Raw genomic sequence first — 20883 nt, forward strand, 5'->3', positions numbered from 1 at the left:
GAGTTTGAGCCCCGCATGGGGCTCTGTGCTGACAGTTAGGAGCCTGGAGCCTACTTCAGATTCTGTGTCTCCCTCTCTCTCTCTCTCTGCAGCCTCCCTGCTCATTCTCTCTCTCTCTCTCTCTCTCAAAAATAAATATACATTAGAAAAAACTTAAAAAAAAAAAGAATGAGCAATTATTTAGCAAATCATGAGTTAATGTCTTCAGTGCCCATAACACATCTTAACACTGTATTTTTTTCGGTGCAAAGAGTTTCTTTATTCTTTATTTCTATTTTAAAAAAAAAAATCCAAACATCTTAACACTTAAAACTTAACACCAAAAAAAGTAAATAAATAAAACCTGGGTCTTTAATTGTGCATTTCTTTGGAGATTAGTCCTAATTGCTTTAGGTAAGTGCCCAGGATCAGACTTGGCTGGTAGGTACAGTACAAGAAGCCTGACCGGATCTGAACAGCACTGTCTCTCGGAACCTAGTATCCCTTTCAGGAAAATCCAGAAGTAAAGAGTATGAAAGGCAGATGGACTTACTTTCAGAACAGCAGTAGAGAGACCTCTTTGACTTCCCTGAAACTTCCCTGATCTAAGTTTAAGCATCTCTTATTTTCAGCAGAGCCTGTATCTTTTGGAGAGACTCTCTGACAAAGGGAATGTCTAAAGGTATTTTTGCTGTTCGGTATTTTTTCACCTGCCTGTAATAGATCTCTATAATGGTTGGAAAGGGAAATGGAATAAAATGTGGGTAATGGCAGGGATACTCAGAGTTATGTGACTCTGGAGCCACATTTGCAGTCACCATTAACCCAAAGAACCACATGACTCTTGTATGACTGGTAGAATTTAGTATAATGGCACATTCATATAGTGAAATTAGAAGTCTGAAAGAGCCACCAATTAAACATAAAGGGACCCATGTGACTAGAGAGCTGTGGTGTGAACATCCGTGCCTTAGAGAACTCTAAGACTAGATGCATCCAAACTAAAAGAGTGCTTATATTTGTCTTACCACTCTTTCTTTTAGGCTTAGAAGCCAATAGACTATTCTCATGTACATAATTTTGTATAATATGTTTTGACATGTGAAAGATGATCACATTTACCTAGTGAAGACCAACACAACATGTCACACTCAATAATTATTAGATAGTTTTTGGATAGTGCTCAGGCTTCAGGATAAACTCTGTTTTTACCAGGAAAATTACCTGTAATTATGCATTTGTAACTGGTTTACTGAAGACTTACCTTAATAGACAGACCAACATGTGATGGCATTTCCCCTCTTCCAAGCATATTTAACTATGCAATGTCGAATATCATTTTTCACCCGTTAACCGCATGTTTGGAAGATTCCTTAAACTTCTAGTGACTTTCAGATGTTAAAAAGTTCAGTTTGGGTGGTATGTGGTAGGGAGGGCAAGCTGTGCTCCCTCTGACAACACCCAGAAACAAGCCACACATTTTACAAAAATCGCATTCGAATGCATCTTCCAGCAAGCTGTGAAAGTAATAAACTACAATTTAAACTACAAAAGTAAACTACAATTCCAGAGAAAGGAGGATCTTTTGGAGCTGAGCTCTCAGGAGCCTGCCATTTTTCCTCTTTGGGCATTTGGTGGTTCTGAGAATGAGCTGAAGAACATGCCTTTGCCTGGACACAGAGCTGGTGCTGCTCAGAGAAAGAAAAATCAGCAAAACTCTCAGTGCATGTGTTGGAGGAAGTAAGAAACTGAGACTTCATCAGCTTCAAGTCAATGAACATTTTTTTTTCTCAGAAGAGACTTGCTGAATTCTGAGCTTTTCAGGAGTCTAGAGAACCAGGCCAAAGCCTTCTAAAAAGCAGAGTGAAACCTCCCACAGATTCATAGTGCTTTGGAAACAGGGAGAGTCACAGGCAAGAGAGAAAGCCCAAGAGGGTGTGGTGGTGAGGGACTAAAAAGCTCTTTTCCACCTGTGCGCATTTACAGATTGTCCCTGTAGCTCGGAAGTCTCAGCATCAAGGTTTTGCTTAACACAGAGTGGCAGCTGGAAGACATAGAACCCAGCAGAGATTTTGGTTTTTATGTGTAGCTGAAATGACAAATTTAGAGACCAAAGGGGACTCAAATTCATGGCTGTTCTGCCTCTAAAGACATTTGCCAGATTTTGAAGCTGAGTGGGACACAGTGTGAAACACGTATGCAGAGACTTCCAAGAATCTCTAGCATTCTTTTAGGGTCGAAGGACAAAGAGTCCTCAACCAAAGGTTCTTGGCTGAACATCCTGGAGAGGGGTCATACCCTACAACATGGGTAGACTGAGTGTCTTAGTTCTCTAGAGCTGCCGTAACAAACTGCCACAGACTGTGTGGTTTAAACAGAAATTTATTTTCTTAAAATACTGGAATCTGGAAGTCCAAGAGCAGGGTGTTGGCAGCAGTAAATTCTTCTCAGGCCTCCCTCCTTGGCTTGCAGACGGCCACCCTCTTGCTGCCTCTTCCCATGGTTACCCTTTGTATCACACCCCTGCAGCATCTTCCTCTTCTTTTCAGGACATCAACCATATTGCATTAGGGTCCCATGCTAATAGCTTCGTTTTAACTTAATTACCCTTATCTCCAAATGCACTCGCTGGTTAGGACTTCAACCTGTGATATTGAGATTGAGGGTTTGGGGGGCATGAAGGGGTTAGAGAAGTGGAGATTCAGCCTGCAACGATGAGTCTTACGGAAATTCCAGCTAAGCTCTCTCCCAAATCAGTCCCTGATTTGAGATTGATGATAAGAGCAACCCTTCCCCCCTTTGCATAAGAAAGGAAAGGGCATCTCTGATAGAAAGTATTATCTGGAGCTTTTACAGATGCTTGACATTTAAAAATAAATTACCAAAAACCTTCAAAACCAGAAGAATAAACCCCACCCCTTGTCTCAAGCATGTTTATGTGCAAATGAATGTCTACCATTCTCACCAGTGACCTATTTCCCTCATAAGCACTATCCTAGACTAGACCTTCTCACACTTGAATGTGCATATGAATTACATGGGGACTTTACTGAAATGAAGACTCTGATTCAGTTGTTTGGAGTGAGACTGAGATTCTGCATTTCTATAACAACCTTGGAAGGGATAGTCCTCAGACCATCCCCCAACCAGCTGCAGACCAGTAGGTAATGAGAATGCACACTGAAATTTAAGCAACATGGCCTGATAATGTCTAAGACCTCTTCCAGCTCTGAGAATCCATTAACATATTTTTTTTTAATTTTTTGTTTTCCAAGAGAGCCTTATTCCATCACATGACCATTGCCTAGTACATTTTTTTTTTTTTTTTGCAAATTTTCATAGGATTTGGAGCTAGTTTTGAGGCTTACACTCAAAACAATCTCATTTATTTTATAGCAGTAATTCTTAACTTTGACTGCACTTTGGAAACAGGTGTGGAGTCAGCCTTAAAAAGCACTGATCCCTGGATTCTTCCCTCAGAGATTCTGATGTAATTATTTTAGAACATGGCCTGGAAACTGGCTTTAAAAAATATTCCAGAGGTTTCTAATGTGTTGTCAAGATTAAGAACAATTGCTTTAGAATAGCACTCCCCCCCACTCACTAAAAATAGTACTGGGCATATTTTTACCTTTTATATCAGGCTGGTTTCTGGCAAAAATAATTAAATACTAATAATGGTATGGTATACCTGCAAAAGAGTTAGGATTTGTCCATTGTTGATAATTGAAGAAATTTTTTTCTCAGGAACATTTTAATTACTTGGAGCTGGATAGTTGTTCTTCATAGACTAGGAATGTGATTTCCATTTTTGCCAGATTCCTTTCCCCTCCCTATTGTCTCTCACACTCAACCTACTTCTTTCATTAACTTAATCTGTTTGGAGCCTTTAGGTAGGTGAGCAATACTACTTCTACAAGACTAATTAGTAAGAGAATAAGCTAGAGATTAAACATGTCCAAGGAAAAAATTTAAATGTAACCTCCCGGGATATTTCATGTACAATTTTCACATCACAGAGGTGGTTTTTCTAGGTTTACCCTAAGATCCCTCCCGTCTCTAAGGTTCTGTGATATGAATCATTTGGGCTTATACATGGATCATTTTCTCCATGCACAACAGAAATTAAATAGTTGGAAAATCAGTATCTAAGAATGGCTGGTAAGTTTTACACAATTGAAGATGCTTAGCAATTATAATTGTATGTTTTGACCCTTGCCATGTTATCATTATTACCTGTGGGTGAGAAATACCTTGTCTTCCTAATCTCTGGGATTGCCAGTGTTTATGACAGCCACTGGATCATAATACACAGTTAATACAGATCTGTTGACATTAAAATAATGAATTAGGATTTAATATTAGCTATTTTGCTTTATTTCTTCATAGCCATAAATGGAATCCAAACTTCCATTAAAAAAAAAAAATGGGGGGGGGGTCATATTATGTGATCTGCTGAAACAAATGTAAACATCCAAATTTCAGTGTTTTTTCACAGTGGGAAGTTTATTTCTTGGTCATTGTGTTGGGCAGAATTCTACACTGGCCCCAGGATTACTGCCCCATTGTTGTACACATTCTACATGGTCCCTGGGACATACTCCTGTGATTAGATCATGTCACATGGCAAAGTTGCCTAAGAGTGGGAGATTATCTGGGGCAAGTCTGACCTAATGAGATAAGCCTTTAAAAGAGTGGATTCCAAAGACAGATATCTGAAGTGCAAGAAGGATTTGGTGCAAAGCAGATCCTCTGTTGCTGGATTTGAGGATGAAGGAAGCCACATGGCATGGAGTAACAGTGGCATGGAATAAACTCCAGGAGTTTATAGCAGCTTCCAGATGACATTCATCAAGAAAATGGGGACCTTGGTCCTAGAGCTGCAAGGAACTGAATTCTGCTACCAGCCTGTGGAAGCTGAAAGCAGACCTTTGCCTAGACAAACCTCCAGGAGAGGCTGCAGCCTTGTAATACCAGAGCAGAGAAATCAACCACATGAGGACTGGATTTCTGACCTACAGACTGTGAATTAATAAGTGGATGTTGTTTTAAGCAGCTGAGTTTGTGGAAATTTGTTAAGCAGCAATAGAAAACTGATAAAATCATTTATAATCTAACACTGGTAGGGATACGTGGTATGGCGTGGCGAATGGTGTTCTTTCATGTGTGGCTCTGCAGTCACCTAAGGGCGGGACTCCTTGGAAGGAGAAAAGGACAGTGAAGAGGGCCTAGGCTATCCACTTCGGAGAACTCCAGTTTGGATGCAGCAAACATCACTTACACATATATTTTATTGGTGAGAGCTTGGTACATGGCTATCTCTCAAAACAAGGCATCCTGGGAAATATGGGCCTAACTGAGCAGCTTCCTCCCTGAATATTAATATTGTGGAAGGTGGTAGAACACTTCTGTACCAGTCAGCTTTTCATGTGTTTGAGTATGAAGGCAGTTTGGTGCCTCGTTCCAAGTGGAACAAGTAAATGTGATGAAATAATATATTCTAACTCGAGATATGTAGAGAATTAGAGTAACATTTTTATTTAAAAAAAAAAAAAGAACGTGTTTCAACAATGCATTCAATATCAGAGAACTTACCAGATGTCACAGTAGTCCAAGAAGAAGATCTAGGCCCTTTCCCTGCCCTGGGGATGTTCAAGCACTGTTACAACACTGTCCAGCTGAGCCCAGCTAGGGAAAAGTTGCATTTGCTCTTGAGAAGATGCACTTGCCCGGGGCTGAGGCATGGACAGCCTAGTGCACAGTCATGGCAGCCTGACCTACCCCTTCTCTATATCTGGATAGTCAACAATGCCTGCAGTTGAGGCAGCCCTATTGCTCATTCTTACCTACTCACCCATGAAGAATACAGCAGTCTCCACCACCCTCCCAACCTCAGTTTTTCTTTTTTTCAAGGCAAATTTAGTATATGGAAGTTTGAGCCTATGAAAAAGTAAATGAATTTGCTTTATATGAAACTTGAGAACTATTCAAGATGGAACATATAATCTACATGATCACTTCTATTAAGTGATCTTTATTTGATATCATAAAAGTGTCCTCCTAGACAAGAGGAAGTTATAATAACTTTAAATATGTGGTCAGGCAGACATTCTTGTGTCCCAGGAAGGACAGGGAGGGGTATGGTAAAGAAAACTGGGAAGAAGAATGGCTAATAAGACCAAAAAAGGGAAAATGAATCCTGAAGGAAGGCCAGTAAATCTCAGGAGGCATGACATTGCCCGTGAACTGGAATGTTCCAAATGTTACAGTGACAGCCATTGCATCATCCCTTCCTCATCAAAAGGCCTCATCTAAATCTGTCCAGGCTTTATTATTTGTTTTCAGTGACATATTGCTCCTGCCTTTTCTACCCACCCCATCTCTGTCTTACTCTTTTTCCTCTTTTTCCTCTCTCTTCCTTTCTCCTTTCTTTTTCTCCCTCCCTCCTCATTTCCTCTAATTCTTCTTCCCTTTCTTTTCTTTACTCACTCTCTCCCTTCTTCCCTCTCAGTGGCAGGTACTGTTCTGGGTACTTAAAAGATGTACTACAACAACTATGAGGTTTATTATTCACCCTATGCTAAAGATAGCTAACAAAAAGGCAAAAGGCAACTAGCATAAAGAGGTTATTTTCCCAATATGACTCAGGGCATAGTGGATATGCTTTAAGGGGCTCTGATAGCATCACTTTTCTACTTGATTGTCTTACCTGATATCCTATTGTCTATAAATTGCATAAAGCTCCAGTTCCATAACATGATAGATATCAAATGGCCCAACCTCTCTCCTCAGACATATAACCAAACATCTCCCCAACTCTTACCATTTCCCTGAAGGCCCCCCTGTTATGGTATTATCAGAATACTCACTCTTTCCCAAACACAAATGGCCTTATTTTTTAAGTTTATCTATTTATTTTGAGAGAGAGAGAGAGAGAGAGAGAACGAGCAAGTAGGGGAGGGAAGAGAGAGAGGGATAGAGTATCCCAAGCAGGCACACACTCTCAGCATGGACTCCATTGAGGGGCTCAGTTGCATGAAACATGAGGTCATGACCTGAGCTGAAACCAAGAGTCAGACGCTTAACAGACTGAGCCACACGGGTGCCCTAACCAATGGCCTTTTACAACTCCATGACGCATGCTTATTATGTAATACGCTGTTTGCTTCATCCTATTTTTCCTTGCTTAAAACTCCTACACATCCTTCAAAACCCAGACTGCTTGTTCTGTGAAGCCTTTCCTGACATTCAGTCTGGATTAATTACTCCTTACCCTGAATGCCCACAGAAAAATGCTCACATTTCCATTATAGCATGTATTATGTTGTACTGGATTATTTATATATTTGTCCCATCCACTGGTTTCTGAAATCTCAAAGAGAAGAAATGGGACCCTATTTACTGGCAAACCCAGTGCTTGCCACCTAGTATGTGTTTAGTGTAAAGAGGGCTATATATTATGCAAGAAAAAACATCATCAGTGTGTGACCTATATACCATAACATCTGTAGCATTAACCTTAAATATAAAAGTTTTAGAACTATACATATATACTACCTTAAACATGTGTTTCATATGAAAATCTGACTTTATAAAATTTAAAATTGGTTTACAAAAGTTTTGTTTTTCAATTCCTCTATATCAGGAGCTCTGCTAGTGTTTTAAACATGCCTTGAGTTATGACATGTGACATACATGTACTTTTCAAAAATAGTTGTTTTATGTAAAGGGAAGTTCGTTCTCTGTCTCTCTCTCCTTCACACATGTACACACATTGGAAATGGCAAACTAGTCCATGATTATCTTTGAAATTTTTTTATAGTATACACCTTTGGGTCAGGAATCTTTTTTTTTTTCTTTGTAGTTTATTTATATTTATAAGGACTAATTGTCCTGATAAAATAAACATAAATTTAATGACAATATTGCAGAGTTGTCAATATTATTCTACCTTATCTAATATTATATCACATAGAGTGTGTGTGTGTGTGTGTGTGTGTGTGTGTATATATATATATATATATATATACACACACATATATATGATATAGCAATACTATATATGTTGACCTCCACCAATGTCTGACTTCTTTCACTTTATTTCTAAATTTAAGCATATCCCGTTGGATAATGTTATTTGGATGTCAAATATTTTCTTAAAATGATGCATAAACATACACATATATATGTGTTATATGGGTTGCATATGTGTGAATATACATTCACTATATATAATCCATTCTGATATATAGTAGACGTACATTTATATATATATATATATATATATATAATATGTACACTCTACATACTTTATATATTATATATGCATATATACATATATATGTGTGTGAATATATATATATATATATACATGCGCACATTGTGTGTGTGTGTGTGTGTGTGTGTGTGTGTAATTGTGTATACAGTTGTCTTACCTAATCCACAGGGGATACTTCCAATATCCCCAGTGGATGCCTGAAACCACAGATAATACCGAACCCTACATATACTGTTTATTCCTATTCATACATACCTATGATAAAGTTTAATTTATAAATCAGGGCCAATAAGAGATTGATAATAACTAATAATAAAATAGAACAATTATTACAATATACTATAATAAAAGTTCTGTGCATATGGTCTCTCTCTCTCTGAACATACCTTATTGTACTATACTCCCTCTTCTCATGATGATGTGAGATGATAAAATGCCTATGTGCTGAGATGAAGTGAGGTGAATGACATAGACATTGTGATGTAGCGTTAGGCTGCTTTGACCTGATGATATGTAAGGAGAATCCTCTGCTTCCAGAGAAGAGTGGTTGACTGTGGGTAACACTGACACCATGGCAAGTGAAACCGTGGATAAGGGGGGAACAAGTCTCTCTGTCTTTCAGAGACAGAGTTAATCTGAGAGACAGAGACAGACAGAGTATATACTGTGTGTATGAAAGAGAGAGAGAGAGAGAGGGATATCATACACATACGCACACTGTATGGTCCATTATAGTCCCCTGTTAATATACAGATTCCTTATCCTTTGAGGCCAGCTAATGGTTTTCAGATAATGAGACTGAATGGTACATCTGAACATTCTGGACCAAAGAGCATTAATGCAGCCGCCACACTGCAAATGCTCTTCGCCAGTGAACGCTCTGTCATGAAATCCTGAGTGGAGTGTGTTCTGCAAATTGTGTTGTTTACTCTGTTGGGATCTCTCCTGTCATTTATTTTGTGCTCTGGTGAACAATTTGAGTCATAATGACTGACAAATTGTGCAAGCGATAGTGCTGGGTCTGTCATAAAGAAACAAAGAAGGAGCCTTAAGCTGGAAGTTAAAATGCACTGTTTTACCATGGCTTGAGGCTTTTTCCAAGAAAATGGAAACCGTGTTAAAGACTAGTAGGCCCTCGGGAGCTAGTTCAAGTCTTTTGACATTATGAGGGGTGTTATAGGTATCTCTTCAACCTGGGAGAATTGACCAGGTATGGTCAAGTATGTCAGAGCTTAAAGGATTTCAAGAGAGTTATGATTGGCAGTGCAGTACCTCCAAAGGGATTTTGTTAAAATGACCCCCTAAAATATTGATCCATCATGTGTTTCTAGGGTTCCTCTCTCCCATCCATCACCCCTTCCCTCTGCTCTCCAGTTAAACAGAGTATGCTTGTCTATTGCTCTGTATTCACTTAACTTTATTATCTAATCCTTACTTCAAATTAAGATATACTAGATTTAGGTTTTATGTGTTTCTTTCTTTTACTAGCCTTTTCTTAAGTGAGAAAGATAGTCGTGATTTCTTTTCATTTGAAGTGTTTTTTCTTAAATAGAGAAACATCGATTCAGCTGTACATTAGAATCAATATCCAGGGGCAGGAAAGAGCACCAGCAGTTTGAAAGGTCCCCAGGTAACTCTAATGCACAACCAGGATTAAGGATCACTACTCAGTAGAAGATATATGCCTACTTATCATCTAAGGGGTTGATATTTCACTTGGAACACATTCAAACATATGAAAAGCTTCCCCAGATGACTGATTATTTTACACTATTTCCCTCTCCCCCAGTTGAGAATTCATTTTCAAATTAATTTAGATAATGGTATCTGACAATTTGGCCCAGAACTCTCCTGTGGGAGGGATATACTATAAAGACTGTGGGTTTTGGTGCTCATTTAGAGAATAAATATTTATTGAGCTTGCATGGAATGACTTGCTCTACACCAACTCTGTCCTTTCCTTTGAATGTTGAATTAGGGTTGCTTTTTGAGGAGATTAAAGCTGATTCACCTAAAGCCCAGACATCTCTGTATTTGACAAGGGGTGATGGGGTAAGGATCCAGTAGTTCTGTGTACTTAGGAAAACTAGGAAGCTTAGCAACTATCAGAGGAGAGCTTTATGGCTCTGCAGCAGGTGATGTACACAGGTACCTTCGGTAATGATTAACCCCAGTCTGAATTGATGCTCCATGATGGGAAAATGACACCCAGCACCTGTGTGAAGCTTCTGCACTAGTTTCTACTCCAAAATCCTACAGAAAACGTTTATTTTTTCTCTATAGGTTCGAACCAGTGTCCTACCTGAACATAAGGATCCCCTGCCAGAGGTTGGGGTAAGTGTTTTTTTATCTTTCCAAAAGGTACACACAGCACTTCTAAGTTAAATCATTTGGATTTTCACTGGCCTTCTGCTGTCTGATGGCCGAAAAATGAAATTGTGTTAAATTAACAGGGTGTGACCATGCAAGGGGGCACATATTTGGCGAATTGTATAGAGTTCATTTCTTGTCTCTCGAAAATTATCCCCAGATGAACTCATATTTTGTTTCACTGGATAGAGATGAATCGAGAAATTGTCCTGCAGGTAGCTGGGATGCAATTTGGAACCAACATTCCTGGAACAACAGAGGGCCAGGGAGATTGCTGATGTGGGCTCGACTGCTTCAGGAAGGAGGCAGAGAACTAATTACCTGAAAGACTGTGCTGTTTTCTGCTTCCTGCTGCTTAAACACTGTAATGCAACTCACAACAGTAGCTGCCACCAAAGTGCAGACCGGTGTTGCAGAATTCCTGCTGCATCTGAGCCATTGCATCTGCAGCTTTTAGAAATTGGAAAAGCGGAAAGATAATAGGTGCTTTTTGCTTAGGCAAGCCTAGAGTAGGTGGTGACACTCCTGAAAAGATAGCCCAGCAGGCTGAGTCCCTGGGATCTGTGCAGAGAGGATGAAAAAGCCTAGAAATAAGTTGAGTCTATAGAGGCCATGGGACTGAGCCAACTGAAAGACCTATTTGAAATTCCCAGAAATCCTACAGGCAACTGACAACCTTCTCCCAGTTGATATGTGGAGCAGAGTACTATATGCCGATCATTTCCTCACTAGCAACAGCCACTATCTGAACCTGCCAAGAAAGCCCTCCAAATATGTGCACCAAAGAGTGAGTTGAATTGATGGAGAAGAATGTCAGCCATGTCTGACATTCTGATCGGGAAGGAGAAGGAAAAGGGCACTCTGTGCTCTCTCATGCCTAACACAAGCTTCTGGTTTCTTCCTGGGGACATGTTGTTCTCTTTTACTAGAGTGAATCTTCATGCTTTGTTTTCTGCAAACCTTCAAACCTCTTGTGCTGCCCAGACTATGCTTAGTTTCTCCAGAGTGACTAGCAAGTTTTTCCCAGCCTCAGGCCCTTCACTGCTGCAGGCCCCAGGACCCTTTCCCTGCCCAGTGCTGTTCCTCCCCTGCTCAGGGCTCAGGGCTCTGTTCACAGCCTTTGGGTTGTGACCACCTCAGGTGCACTCCTTTTAACTGGAACCTCCATCGCAAGCTCTCATCACACCCTTAGTACTTGCTTCTGAAAACAAGACCTTTTGAAATTTTAACTATCAACTGAATGCATTATTTTATAAGGAATTTTATTTATTTTTTGAGATTCAAGAAAGATGAGCTAGTTTAATTTATTTTTCCTCTTCTAACCCTTCATCCCCACAACTGCTCAGTGTTAAATCCCCCTCGCTTGAAGCTTTAGTGACATCTTGGGCTAGTTATGTAAATTTCCCTGTTTTTTCTCTCATTCAAGTTCTTGAAATATATCCTATTCATTTTAAAACTTGAGTTCCTTCTCTGAGTTTAATTGTTTTCTTCTCCCCCCCCTCCCCCATCACTTCCCACTATGGGGTAGACATCTCTGTTCCTCTAGCAACTTGTAGTGGAAGGGGAGCATAGTCTGATTCTCACATGAGTCCTGCCCTTTCCTCCTCTATTGCTCAATGCTGTGGCAAGGAGAAAGGAATGGGGAGAGGTTCCTTCTGTGCTTGCCCATGGTGAGGTTGTGGTTCCCTTTCTGCTGGTTTTGATATTTCTCAGGCTAGTGCTGCCTGTCAGCATGTGGCAGACATTGAAATGCTGTCTCTGTAATGAACACAACTATAGGTATTTCTGGAGACCTTGTAGGCTCCTTCCCATCACAGATTTCCCTACCATGGGGAATCTGGTTCTGGCTCAACCTTCTCCACTGCCCAGGCTCACCCGGTACGCTCTTGCTGCTAAGACCTACTTTTCTAGCATGTAATGCTTGCTTAGCTGCTTGCGGTGTTTTTTGGCCCTGATGAAACACACGTATGTATTTTCCATGCCACACAGAAGAGATGCAGGCTACCCCACTGGTGTTTCCTCTCTCAGTTCAGCCGTCTCTCTGCTGTCCCTTTCTACAAGCCCGACCAGCATCAGATGCTAGACAGTCCATGATTTTCAAAGGAGAGACAATCTCCAGTTCCTGATATAGTGGAGCCAAAGATGGTTTGGACACCCACAAGCTTAATAATTGATTTTTGGGGACCAGACCCCCGTGACTTTTTTTTTTTACTTTTTAAAGTTTATTTTTGTGAGAGAGAGAGTGCAAGCAGGGGAGAGGGAGAGAGTGAGAAAGAGAGAGAAGGAGAGAAAGAGAGAGAATCCGAAGCAGGCTCCAAGCTCTGAGCTGTCAGCACAGAGCCCGACGCGGAGCTTGAACTCATGAACCGCAAGATCATGACCTGAGCTGAAGTTGGACGCTTAACCAACTGAGCCACCCAGGCACCCCTCCCTTGACTTTAAGGTGTCTTCCTGAGTATGATATAACAAAGAAATTAGGCTCGGTTCTTAAATAGTATACCTTGTGAAATGCTCACCTTCCCTCTCTGCTAACACTACCTTTATATCAGCTGTGTGTGTCATGTTTACTAATAGGCCAGTTTCTGTAAACTGGCTTCTTTTTAAGCACTGTGAGGAGGTTGCTAACTCAGGCCACTAGAGGTTCTCTGAACTGACACTATGGTGCATTTGGTATAATGTCTTTGTGAGAGACTCAGCTATAATTCCTGGGTCAAAACAAAATTCTCAATTGACATTCTGTGGCAGGCTAATTATATCAGTTAGGCATGCATTCAGAAGCAAGTAACCTAGCAAACAGTGGGTTGAAAGTAACAGACTCATTTTTTTCATGTTAGAAGAAGGTTTGGGGAAATTGCCCAAGACTGCAGCTACTCAAAAATGACTTCTAGCAACCATGTTCTATCCACCTTGCCGCTCCTCCTTTGTTAGAGTATTGTCCAGTCTAACCATTGCGCCTTCAGGAATCACAGTCCAGATGGGGAGAAGACTGAAGGACAAAAGGCAGCTGACGCTGTTCCTTCAATTCTGGGAAACAGTAGCTTTTGGGGAAATTTCGATTGGTATACTGATACGTATCTCTCACTGAGAAGAGAGGAGTCCCTAAGCAGCAGGGAATCTCAGTACAATTCTCACTTAAACAATATCAAGGTGCTATTAGTAATACAAATGAGCAAACTAGGTATTACATGTTAGTGATGTCTGCCCAATCCTCCTACGTGTTAAACTCCATGATAGCAAAGAGCCTATGTATTTTGTTCACTCGAATAGCCCTACCTTTGTGCCTGGAAACTTGTAAATTATGATATATATACATATATGATATGTATGATATGCATTCTGTGTGTGTATCTCTCTCTCTTCCCCTCCCCTGCTCACACTCTGTCAACAATAAATAAATGTATATACATATATGATATATATATATTGAATCAATTAGAAAGCATACCCTGATTTTGGTTTGCTAACCATCTTCAATTTTTTAGAACCACCAGAATAAAAGGGGGGAGACATCTAAAAATAATTGCAATAATATGTAAATTGTAATAATATGTAAAAATCTAGTATACTTTATGACACATCAGAACTCAATAAAATGGCAATTATATTGTAGAACTAAATCTCAAGCATAGTAAGAATGAGCCTAAATAAGAACAAATTAGCATGCTGTGGCGTGTCTAATACCCTCAGAGTACATGATATTCCGGACAGAGAAGAATTACCACATCTTGAGCACCTATGAGGTACCCCTGGGTAATATTTATCTTATCGATTAATCCGCAGAATATTGCTTTGGGCACTGCAAAACGTGTCTGAGAGCTTTAGCTCTTGGCCAAGACTTTGTTCTCCCATTACAACATGCTAAGGACTCTAACCATTGACTACTCTGGTTAAAAAAGAGCTGAAAATTAGGGGCGACTGGGTGACTCAGTCAGTTGGGCGTCCAACTATGGCTCAGGTCATGATCTTGTGGTTTGTGAGTTCGAGCCCCATGTCAGGCTCTGTGCTGACAGCTCAGAGCCTGAAGCCTGCTTCAGATTCTGTGTCTCCCTCTCTCTCTGTTCCTCTGCTCTGTGTCTCTCTGTCTCTCAATAATAAATAAACATTAAAAAATGAGCTGAAATACTTTATTATAAATAGTCCAAATATGTTCTATACATTTCTTTGCATTTTTAAGCAGCATCTTTTGGATGCACCCAGATCTTTTGTTGATGTCTTAGTAAACGAGATGCCAATCTGTGCTGAGACCTTTTGAGTTATATTCATAGGGAAGATGTAATTTTTAAATATATGACTTCACCCTAAAATGCCTTTTAATGTTTTCTTTGGACTGTTTATCAACTTTTAATAGTTTTGTTTTTCTTTCTGATGTCTTGTTTTCAGTGTGAATAGTTCATGTATCCTCTTTCCCTTTCTATTTGATGGGAAACCACGTAACCATATCTGTTAGGGTTGACAGTGAAGAAAAAGCACATGGAATATGAAAAAGGGCCTGTCCTATAAGTTACGTTTGGGAGATGTTGTATATTGGCCTCATGATATCAACTTCAAAGACCCTTTAAATTTGTGCCACAGTTCCTATGTATAGTTTTATTAGAATAGACCAAAGTATGATTCTTATTGTTGATATATTCATTTAACCTCTAAACAATCACTTTTTAATGGAAATATTATATGTGCCACAGATGTGTGCCACATATGTAATTTTAAATTTTCTAGTAGACCATGCTTTTAAAAAAGTAAAAAGAAACAGGAAAAACTTATTTTAATGTGTTATTGAACCCAATATATGCAAAATGTAATCATTTCAAAACATAATCACTATGTAAAATTATTAATGCTATATTTCACATTCTTTTTTTCATACCATGTTGTGTAAATTTGATGTATATTCTACACTTAATAGCGCATCTCAGTTCAGCATAGCCACAAGCCTAATTCTACCCATTGGATAGTACAGCCCTACATAGTACTTGTAAATTGTAGTGTAAAGAAAAACTATACTTTGAGTAAAGGCTTTGTGAGATGAACATAGGTGATGGAGGTGTGGCCAGCTCACCGCAAGGTGTATGAGTTTGTACATCTTCTGGCCCTTTATATGGTACAGCTGGAATCCCTGCAAGGGCTAATAGGATAAACTGTTTATTTGTATAGTCTCCATAGAGAGCAACCAGGGATTGAGGCAGATGCCCCACTTTTCTCCACGCTGCTTGATATCACTCTCCAGCCAGGTGAGTGATTAAAATTGTATATCAAGCAATTTAATGATCATCTGCTTTGGGTGCTTGCACCAGAATGATCATTGTGAGTGTTACACTCTCACGAGCAGGCAGAAAAGGTCAGAACCACATGTTGTGCAGGCAGAGAGCCTGGCAGAGGGACAGGGAATTGCTGCCTGTCTTGGAAATAAGGCACAGTGTGACGGGGATAAAAGAATGATGGACTGAAAAGCAAGAAACCTGGATTCCAACTTGGCTTCTGCATATTAACTAGTTCTGGGACCATGTAGAAGCCAGGTTAACTTTTAAATTCCTATTTTCCCAGCAGTGTACTAAGTGCTTTTCCTGGATTACTTTGATTCTCATTACTATAGCTATGAGAAAGATAGAGTTATCATAGACAACTTTTTCATACAGCCATTAAGGCTGTCAGTGGTTTCATTTAAGACCACGTATTAGTAAGAAAGAAGACAGAGTAACAAGGCTAGACAATACCCATTAGTGGATAACCATTCTGGGGGCTGTGAGAGCCCAGATTTCCATTTTGAGGCAGAATAACTGATTTAGTATGACACTTTAGATCTCTGAGCTCCAACTCCAATGAGACTTAAATTTTTTTGTTTGTCTCTCGATTTTTTCCACTGATATTAGAGCTCCCAGTTTAAGACCTTTAAGATGAGAATTTTAGAAACAGCACTGAAGAAGAGATGGAAAATCTTGTTCCTTGAGTTATATTTGAAATATAAAAGTGTTTAAAGAACTTTCTCACTAAGCAAAATAAGTCAGAGAAAAATAAATACCATATTATTTCACGCACATATGGAATTTAGGAAATAAAACAGATGAACATAGAGGAAGGGTAGGGGGAAAAAGAGTGAAGCAAACCATCAGAGTCTTAACTCTAGAGAACAAAGTGATGGTTGATGGAGGGAAGTAGGTGGGGGATGGGCTAGATTGGTGATGGGCATTAAGACTTGTGTTGAGCACTGGGTGTTGTATGTAAGTGATGAATCACTAAATTCTACTCCTGAAACCAATATTACACTATATGTTAACTAAAAACTGTTTTTAACATTTATTTATTATTGACAGAGTGCGAGCAGGGGAGGGACAGAGAAAGAGGGAGACACAGAATGCAAAGCAGGCTCCAGGCTCTGAGCTGTCAGCACAGAGCCTGACATGGAGCTTGAACCCACGAACTGTGAGATCATGATCTGAGCCGAAGTCAGACACTCAACCTACTGAGCCACCCAGGTGCCCCATATGTTAATGTTAACTAACTAGAATTTAAAAAATAAAAATTAAAAAATTAAAAAATAAAATAAATAATTCTCTCAAATTCTATAGTTATGATTACAGTGACAGCAAAGATAAAATAGCTTTATATTAAGTTTTTTTTACATTAACATTAGTATGCTATTTTCCCTTCATGGGCATTTAGGTTTTAGAAACAGAGAAGACTATTTTCCTCTAATTAATTTACTCTTTTACAAGAGTCCAGTGAATATTCATGTAAATGAATGATGTGTTTTGCTTATATTGAGATGGAGCAAATACACACAAACTTCCTAGAAATTAAACATATAGGCAATTCCATTGTTAGCATTGCAGTTTGGAACAATTATACACTGTCTTCAGAAATTTCATTACTGTACTTTATGCAACAATTAGTCTCCATAATATAGTTATTTGTAGAATAAATACGGTAATACTTATACCTAAATAACACCTCCTCTAGTTTGACATGCTTTCATAACAGTACTATGATGCCATTACCTAAATTAGCTTTTAATAAGTTGTATGATTTCTGTAAAATCCCTTATCCTTTGAAATGAAGCATGTGGCAGCCAGTTATGATGGGAAGAAAGTTTGACTCATGGGCATTTTTCCTGGCCCACTTCAAGCCCTCACAGTGAAGCAGTAGGCATACCAGGCAACCCTCTGTTCTGGGCACTGGGCTTGGCTCACAGGCGTACAAGCCAACATGCTCCTTCCATAGGATCTCTTGATCTGTGGACAGATGAGACATTCAGTGGCTGTGGTCACAAACTACTTGCAGCTGTGGCTCATGGTGTGTGTGTGTGTGTGTGTGTGTGTGTGTGTGTGTGTGTGTGTGTAGCTATGTCTGAAAATAGCCCCTTCACCTGTCTCTCATTGCTACATTCCAGTCTGGAGCATTTGCTCCTTTTATTGATGAAGAGACCACGGTAACATTTATGACATGTGAAGTTTGTGTTTTTAATTCTAAAACCATCCATATCTTCAAAATCTCAAAAGAGAGAGAAAATAATTTGAAATTTTGAGGTGTCATGAAATCTGTTATCAGTTAAGAGTTTTCTTGGAGTGAAGAGAGAGGGGGGAATAGGAATTTAAAAACCCTGATAATCAGGGAAAGAGGAAGTGAGATAGACATCTATTTAAATGCAAAAGGCTGAAATGAAATTCACTACAACAATATACAGTCTGCCTACTAAAATTGTTTTGATTATCCACGTTTCAGTGAATTATAGTACTTTGTAAATATCTGCAGAAAGAGCATTCTAATATCCATATCTAATAGACTGACTTGAAAGCTAGTTTTTAAATCAGCCATTCATTCATTCATTCATTCATTTATTGTCAGTAAATATTCATCACATGCCTACCATGCACTAGGGAGGAGGAGTTTGTCAGAAAACAAAATAAAGCTCCTTGTGGAGCTTCAAATACACATATACCTCTTAAACTTCCTTTTCTGCTTTGACTCACTCATTTCATCACTCATTGACATCTCATCAGACCTTCTTTCCACAAATACTTTATTTTTTAATGTTTAATTTGTGTGTGTATGTGTGTGAGAGAGAGAGAGAGGGAGGGAGAGAGAGAATATGCAGGGAAGAGGCAGAGAAAGAGAGAGAGAGAGAAAGAGAATGAGAGAGAGAATTCCAAGCAGGCTCCATGCTGTCAGCATGGAGCCTGACGTGGGCCTCAATCTCTGTTTTCACCTAACACCCTTCATCGAATTATTCAGTCTTGTGTTCTTCTGGCTTTGGTGACTTGGTGTCTAAACCAGCTTTTTGAGTTTCAGGTTAATTAATTGGGTTTATTGTTACTAACATAGAGGCATCTCCAACTTTAGAGCTGAGTTGTATTTCAAATGTTTGCATCTGAGTGTTTTGAAAGAATTCTAAATTAGAGCTTTGAAAAGAGGGAGAAAAATTCAGACCTGAAGCTTTTCTTTCTTACACTTTTCATACATAGAAGGCTGCCTTCTATGTATGAAATAACCACACACTTTTCTCTGAAAAGATACAATTGTCCTCAGACTACTTACGTCCAGGCTCTCATTCTAGAGCAGCCTGGCAACAGACATATGAACAGAGAATGCTCTCGAAGATGCAGTTTTGACTTCTTGTAGAGTTTTACAATGTGTGAGGCAGCAATGGCCTAGATAATAATATGGGTTTGATGTTTTCACGTTTACTTCTTGACCTTGAGGGGAAAACGAGAAATACTATTTATGGTATACCATAATATTGTGACTTTTAAATCAGAAGTAGCCAGGAATATTAAAAAGAGATGGAAGATTTTTATCCTGGAAAAGAAAAACCAATTTAGAGTTTTATTCTTTGCATTATGAGCCAAAGAGTGTAGGAAGTAGATATTCATAGATAGTCAACAGCCAGTATGATAGGTTAAAAAAGCAATTTTAGAAAATGTAACTGAATAAGCACCTTTCTTTTTTGTGTGTTGGAATGAAATTGTCCCATGCTAGAAATAACAAAGGAAACAAATGCTTTTAAACATTGCTGTGATGGGGGAGAAATGTAGCATTTCTATTTATAACTTGTACAGAGTCCCACATAAAAATAGCTCCAACTACCAGATTTGCTCATATCTGGAATACAAAGTTGTTGCTGCCAGTGACTTGAGGAATTCTAATAAGAACGAGGACGGCATTGGTAAATGTTAAAAGTTTATCATTTTTTCTTCTAACCCAGTTTTTTTCATAGGCGAAGAAAATTAGTTCCTAGAAAAGTCCTGGCTTCTGCACTATACATTTTGTTACGTCCCAGGCTATTGGTCTCTTTGTTTTTAGTGAAAAGGATACATGTGCACCCTAGACTTCACCCCCTGAGAAGGATATATTGTTGTATCTGTCAGTGAGGACTGTATCTCTGCATATGAAATATTTGTCAGGCTAATGGATTTAACGTTTCATTCTTTTGAAGACTAGGTTTGTCTGATTGGTGTGCCGGTAAAAATATTAAGGACTTCTGAAGTTAACGAAAAGCATTCTTTCTTATTTTCAGAGAAGTTTCCTGGGCTATGCCAGTTTTAAAGTGGGGGAGCTACTGAAGTCAAAGGAGCAGCTGCTGGCCCTGAGCCTGAGGTGAGTCCTTTGTCTGCAGAAATGCTGCAAAGCAAATAGCCTATGGTATTTATTGAAGGATGTTTGGGCTTAAAAGTCCCAATTCTTACAGATGTTTAGATGTCAGCTCTCAGATGGCTTAACATTCGCCACAGCAGCAAGTTATAGGGAAACAGCAATTATTCAAGTTCACGGTTCACATTGTCAAAGGTTTTCAGCCCTTATAGGGGAAAAAAAATACACGATCATTAAAGTAATCAAATTCTTTGATAGTAAGAATAGAAATGATGAGCACGTTATTAAGTAATTTTTCTAGTACTTATTAAAATGTTCCTTTTTAAGTCAAGTAAGTTTCTAGGTTTGAAATATGTTTGTTAGTGGCAACATTGCAAATTTATAATAGAGGAAATGTTCATTATTCTCTTTTTTTAAGCTTATTTTGTTGCTACACTGTTAAATATAAAACATAAGTTAAAACAGATTCATACTGAAATAGGCAGTAGATCAGATCTAATTTTGAGTATTAGTACAATTTGTTTGGGTATAGAAGATGAAACAACCATCTTTAGGAAGTTACATAGTATTTTAATGTTAAGAAGAGTATTAAATAGAATAAACATTTTTAAACTTCATTATAAATTCTAAACAATAGCATGTTGTTTTCTAACTGTATGATAGCTTCTATAATT

General features: G+C 38.9%; 1 protein-coding gene across 9 annotated transcripts in view; it reads left to right on the forward strand.

The window, feature by feature from the left end:
- The window catches only part of INPP4B (inositol polyphosphate-4-phosphatase type II B), a 753803-nt gene that overhangs the window by 484055 nt on the left and 248865 nt on the right, over nt 1–20883 (forward strand). For all 9 annotated transcript variants that reach the window (XM_042983845.1, XM_007091777.3, XM_042983843.1 and 6 more), the window contains 2 exons: nt 10541–10591; nt 20136–20215. In XM_042983845.1, coding sequence (XP_042839779.1) covers nt 10541–10591; nt 20136–20215 — 131 coding nt within the window. The remainder of the gene's footprint in view (nt 1–10540; nt 10592–20135; nt 20216–20883) is intronic.

Source organism: Panthera tigris, chromosome B1, assembly GCF_018350195.1.
Source record: "Panthera tigris isolate Pti1 chromosome B1, P.tigris_Pti1_mat1.1, whole genome shotgun sequence".
NCBI classification, from domain to species: domain Eukaryota; kingdom Metazoa; phylum Chordata; class Mammalia; order Carnivora; family Felidae; genus Panthera; species Panthera tigris.